This window comes from Chlamydotis macqueenii, chromosome 2 (assembly GCF_036417535.1).
Source record: "Chlamydotis macqueenii isolate bChlMac1 chromosome 2, bChlMac1.mat, whole genome shotgun sequence".
Classification (NCBI taxonomy): domain Eukaryota; kingdom Metazoa; phylum Chordata; class Aves; order Otidiformes; family Otididae; genus Chlamydotis; species Chlamydotis macqueenii.
The window spans coordinates 115,079,168-115,085,167 of NC_141557.1; the positions used below are offsets into that span (position 1 = coordinate 115,079,168).

Sequence of the window (6,000 nt, forward strand, 5' to 3'; positions counted from 1 at the left end):
TGGTACAGGAGGGTTTTTCTATTTTCTACTTTGCATATGCTTAACATGCAGACTCTTAATTTCAGTTTCTGGTTCTTATTCAGACTGTCAGGACAACTGAAGAGTCTGCAGCGTGGTCTTACCTTTGGGGAAGAGGGGAGCTAAAAGTGTTACTGCAATTATAAAATACAGCTTCAGCATCTTACTTATCTGCTGCAAGACTGACGCACAGCCCTGTCAGCTAGAGTTTCAATTTCAGTGCTGAATTTCCAGGCTGCAGTCAGTCTAGGCCATACACTTGATGTGATTTTTTTTTCCCCCTGTAAATAGGCAAAAATATTCTTGACTGCCATTCACACTCTTCAGAAATACAGTTCATTGGCCCATATCGTGCTTTCTCTGTGCTAGAGATGAACTTAATTCTTCTTATGTGTGAAAGATATCTGCAATTTAAATGACTAATTGCACTGTAGCTTTAGGCTGAATGTATTGGTAATGCACAAATGTTGATGACATGTGAAGGGTCAAGAGATTTATAATTTAGTTGACAATACATTGCTTAAAATGATGTGGCAAAGAGCCAGAAAATTTCAGCTTAATAATTGTCTATTAACTAACATGACATATTTGTATAGTATTCATTACCTCCAGGTACAGATTAAGCATCTGATGTAGCCATACGAAGTGACATGCGTACATGAATCTTGGGCATAATAGTGAATAAACTGACATTACATTCGCAGTAATTTGTTTCAATATGTAAAACATGTTGTTGCCTACATTTGAAAGGACTTGTAGGAATGTTGCAATGAAATCTGAGGAAAGATGCGTAGTTGAATAGCATTCTCTGTATAGATCTGACAGCTTTGTGAGGCTTCTTTGTAGACTACAGAGAACATCATAAATATACATGTTTGTTTTCAGCTGCACAAGAAGCAGCCTGGAAATGGAGATCTAAGCCTTTCAGTCATTGGTTTGATCTATCCTAATGATCTATAAGGTTAAAAGAAAAAAAAAAAAAAAAACCAAAAAAAAAAAAAACCAAACTCCCCCCACCTAATGCCACTAACTTTATTTTTAAAAAAAATCATAGTTATATAAATATTGAGTAATGTAGTACTTCAGTATTGTGAATGTGGGAGTACTTCTAGCAGACTGAGACTTGTTAGAATAGGTAGCATCAGTAGACCAGCTTGTCACTAAAGTAGTATCAGCTTCTTTCACTTCATTTTCCCTGGTCTAAATCATGCACTTATTTGTACAAGCAAAACTTCCACAATTCCGACAGGGTCATTTCCTTCCACCTTGCTGCTGGGGGAGACCCAGGAAAGTGTTTGAACACTCCATAGTGTGTTAATGACTTTTTAGCCCTTTTTTCCTCCTATGAGGCAGGAATATGTTCTGTGTTTTATGACTGGGAAAGTAATGTACAGGTTACACTAGGTATCACAGACCCCAGTGTGACCACAGGTGACAGAGCTGGGTGCTCTGTCATGGATGCTTTTGGTCAGATTTGCTACATGCTTTTACCACCTTCCAACAATGTCTCGGCTACACACAGCGTTAGTTATTCAGTGATTGGAGACATCATTGAAAACTGTCTCGTGACTTTGCTTCCTTCTGCTGGTGGTATTTTTATAATGCGCAGCAGAGCTGCAATGAGAGTTTGCTTTCATGGGATCTTGGCTCTGAGACTGGGATATGTTTATGCCACACCAAAAATTGAAATGAGAACTCTTGGCTTGACTTTTTAACATTTGAATGCTTTGCTCCCTTAAAGTGCCCCCTCTTCAGAGTTTAATATTTTGAATATAACTGGTGTGAAGCCATTGAGTTTGAGAAGGGAGAGGGTACTCTGCCCAGAACAGCTCACCAGTCTGACCTGGACTTGGTGGGAAAGGGGTCTGCTTACCCCTCTGAGCTTTATATCGTGGCCTGTAGATAAGCTCTGAGCATCGTTGGTTTCCTTGTTATTACTTGTGATCTTGACTTGTAGATCACATGCTCCAGATGCCTTGCAGATTGGGAGTAAGGTGGTGATGGTTGCTCTGGTAAAGGAAGAGCCTTGTGAGCTCAATACCAATTTTGCTCTTGCCTTTTCAGAGAGTTGATATGTAATTCTCAGTCCAGCCACTGGAGAGAGCTCTAGAGATCTTAAAACAGGTTTCAAGAGCAACCTCCTTTTGGTTCTCTAAATGTTTTATTACATCACCCTCCACTGCTTTGTCCGAAGTCCAGAAGAAACCCATGAAAGGCCAGTGTTTCAGTGCAGCTGTAGGGGACAGTAGCTAAAAGGAGTTAGTGCTCATCCCTGTATAAACTTAATTCAGAGTGAGTTCCCCAACGCGGTCCCAATCTGGAGTGACCTAGGTTGTCTGTTGGCTTCTTCAGCTTTAAATCATCATGCATTTTGAGAGAAGGACCTTTTCTTTTAACTTGGATATGGCAGCAGCTGTTGGTTTAGGTATGTTCAGTAACTAGTCAAAGAGCCTCTCGGCCCTGAAATGCTGTACTCAGTAGCTCTGGTAAGCTGGTATGATGCTACTTGAAACTTAAATGTGTGACCTGGCTGTCTTAGCAAACAGGAGTCCAGGGTAAGCTTTGGATGTGATATTACAGCATAACATTGCTTTATGTCTCTGTGCTGGGAATGATGGGTAAGAATTTAAGAATAAACAAATCCATAACTGTCTCAAATGCAGGCAGCTTGTTACTTCTGCCCTGTTGTAGCATCTTGCAGCTCCAACAGCTTCCAAAGCAGGCTTGGGGATTTTTGCTGTCTGCCTCCTTTTTGTAAGGGAGTGAACAGGACTGAAGTGGCTTTATTTGGTGTCTTTTTAAAGGTAAGACTTCTAGTCTAATGACTGTTTAGAGAGAAAATACTTTCACCTCCATAAAGTTCTTTGAATTATAAAGGACATTGCTGCTGGGTTACTGAAAACCCTTGGGGTTTGTTTCATTTATAACATTGCCTCAGGCCTTCTGCTGCATCCTGTTGGATTGACCTCCTTTTCAACCCGTGCTGGCAGCTGCATTGCAGAGCTGTCTTTTCCCTGGATCCTTCAGGGTTGTCATATGACAAACTTGAACTGTGACCTTTTTGTGTCTTACCAGGACAGCAGTGCCCTCTCTGTGCGATGTGGCCAGCAGTCTTCCCCACATACACATTTGTTCCAAGCCATTTAACAAACTGAAAGTTTGAAATGATGACATTTCATAATGTTTAATAGTATTGACTGTAAAGCAAATGAAATGGTGCTGAATACCCTACATGCTGCTAGTAAGAAATACAGCTTCCATTTCTGCAATACGCCCTGGGTTTTCTGTGGTTAGTGTGTGCTCTCTGGTGAATCTCCATTTCTTTTTTTCTTTTTCTTTTTCTTTTTTTTTTTTTTTTTTAAATAAATTTCCATGCTTCCCCCCCTAACAGTAGCATTCACTGCTCTAGATAGTCTGGCACTGGTATTGGTTTCTAATATGTGGAGTTTTTAACCAGATTTCTCTAAGCAAAGTGGGCAAAGTCATTTTGCTGAAGTCTTGCAGAGAGTGTTAGGCTAAGAATTGATATAGTTAACACGGCATCCAAGCAACACCGTTTCCAAGTGGTGTTGATGCTGGCAGGCATTGCCTGACTGAAGTTACAGAGACTGAGCACTCCTATTTGTACAAATTGCATTCATTACCAAGAACCCTCCAGTAGTGATAAGAGACTGGCTGTATAGCATAGATTGGCTCCAAGATAAGTAGCCAGTCTATTGTGCAGCTCATGGTAATCTTCCTCCTTCCCACCCCTAATAATAAATCTCAGGGCATTTTGGAATGTATGGGAGTTGCTCATTCCAGTAGCCTGAATGTATAACTACTAAACATCATCATCTCCTACCAATTGTGCTTTCATAACCAAGCAAGGCAGCTGACTGAGATGGATAGGCTTGGGTACAGTGTTCTGAACATGCAAATGCTTCAACTGTGTGCGTTTGCTCTCTTAAAGGACAATTCTTAGGTGATAGCCAGGGTAAGAGTTTCTCTTGGTTGTGTTTCAAGGCTAAGAGCCTGCTTGCAGTGATGGCTTTCTTCAAGAAGAGATGTGAACATCTGGAGCTTTGGTGTTTGCGAGTCAGAGTAAGAGCCTCGCACAACCCGGGGCTCTGCACGGGAACTGTGGTAGTACCTTCTTCGTAGCTAGCTTGTCCTTTCTCAGTGCAAGTGTTTATGTAGCATGACTTCAGTGAAACAGCAGTTGTTTATCTTACCACAACAATACAGGTTTTTTTAAAGATAGAATTTTTTTACTAAGAGTTTTTTCTCTTGACTGAAATAAACCGTTACCTGGCAAGTGCTTGCTTTGTCTTTTAAAGTATCTAATGTGCAAGGGCTTCTGGATTGCTGTTTTCTGACATGTAGAGCTGAACATCAACAGGCTAGTTTTATGTAAGTAGGCAGTGTAATCCAACCAGTTTGGTTAAAAGCTTGTATTTACATGGAATGATAATGTTTTTTCTTTCTGCTTCCCCCATTTAGGATTTGAAAGGCAATGGAGTTGCTCCTGGATCATCAAGTTTTAGCCTTACGAAACAGCTGCTCTGTCCAAGAATAACTCGCGTCTGTCTCAGGGACTTGATATTCTGCATGGAGCAAGAGAGGGAGATGAAGCATTCTCTAACCTTGTACCGTGCTCTTCTGAAGTAATTTGAATTTTACATTTCAACTTGCTGTCTACTGCCAAAGAAAACACTGAAGCATTGTTGCACTGTCTTGAAATTCCAATTTCTGGAAAATGATCCGTTGTAAGGATAACTCTTGTTTACAGATAAACATTTTTATTAAATACCTATGTTAGCACCTCTAGGGGTTTTTAATAACGTTTGGCTTAAACCAGTCTGTAAACCAGTGAAAACACAGAGCTGCACACACAAGCACCTGACTACCTGCTTGCATTGAACTGTCTTGCAGGCTCTGAGGGCTTGATATGTGTCCCTAGTTTATGTATGTCGCTTGCTTCAGTACTCCAGAGTCTGCAACATCTGTTCTATGTGTAGTGCCTTCTTCTTATCCAACCTTATTTAGGGAAACAAATAACACTTTAAAGGCACTGCATAGCATGGCAACTGTATTTAATCATGAGCCAGCAATCAGTCAACATGCTAATGTATTGCCTATCTGACTCAGCATCTCCTTAAACTTTCAGGGTTGCTCATTAGTGGAGAGCAAAGTAGCAAGCAAAAGGAACGAGGGGTGCTTTCTCACTCCCACCTTGCCTCAACTGCCCTCTCCCATTCCTCTGAGAAAGTGACTGAGGGAAGGTGAACAAATGATTGAAGTACATCAGACAGTGTGGTTAGGCCATACTTCAATGTTTGGAGAAAATTTGGAGTTAGTTACTAAACTTGAGTACATGGAGTGAAAGAGCCTAAAAAGGAAGGGTAAACAGAAGAAACAATTTATCTTTCTGTAGATATAAAAAATAGCATTGAGCTTGAGCATAGATGTAGAAATAAATGAACAAAAGCAACCTGTGCTGATTGCAAAAAAGGGAAAACTTGAGATGCATTGAAACTTTGCAGCTAGAGACTCTCTTAAAGAGAAAAGCAGTGTTTGTGAAGCACAGGATTCACTGCTTTATTTAGAATATTGATTTAATACCTTGCTGTGGTATAACAGGGAAACTTCCCAAATAGAATGTATTTAAACAGTTGCCTGGTTTCCATTCAGTGAGGAGGACGACTCTGAATTAAGACTGCTAGAATAGATTCAAAGATTTTTCTACTTGCTGGTGAAGACTGCCTTATGGTGGAAGGAAAACCTACTGGGTCACTCTTCTCCTCAGCCTCCAAACATTTTGCCTCCTATGACACAGTGCTGTATAGCATGGCTGTTTTCCAGAACCGGTGGAAAAGACACCGATTGTATTGAATGGCTTCCTGCTGAAACTTTTTTCTTTTAAGGACCAAGCTTCCTATGGTTATTTGGCATGCTACTTCAAAAGTTGAAGCGATGATTCAAATGCCCTCCACCATCAGA

General features: G+C 40.6%; 1 protein-coding gene across 1 annotated transcript in view; it reads left to right on the plus strand.

Moving 5' to 3' along the window:
• The window catches only part of TAF4B (TATA-box binding protein associated factor 4b), a 69,693-nt gene extending 65,025 nt beyond the window's left edge, over positions 1-4,668 (plus strand). Inside the window, exon 15 of the mRNA XM_086742273.1 lies at positions 4,501-4,668. Within this exon, the coding sequence (XP_086598399.1) occupies positions 4,501-4,668 (168 nt within the window). The remainder of the gene's footprint in view (positions 1-4,500) is intronic.
• The last annotated feature ends 1,332 nt before the right edge of the window (positions 4,669-6,000 follow it).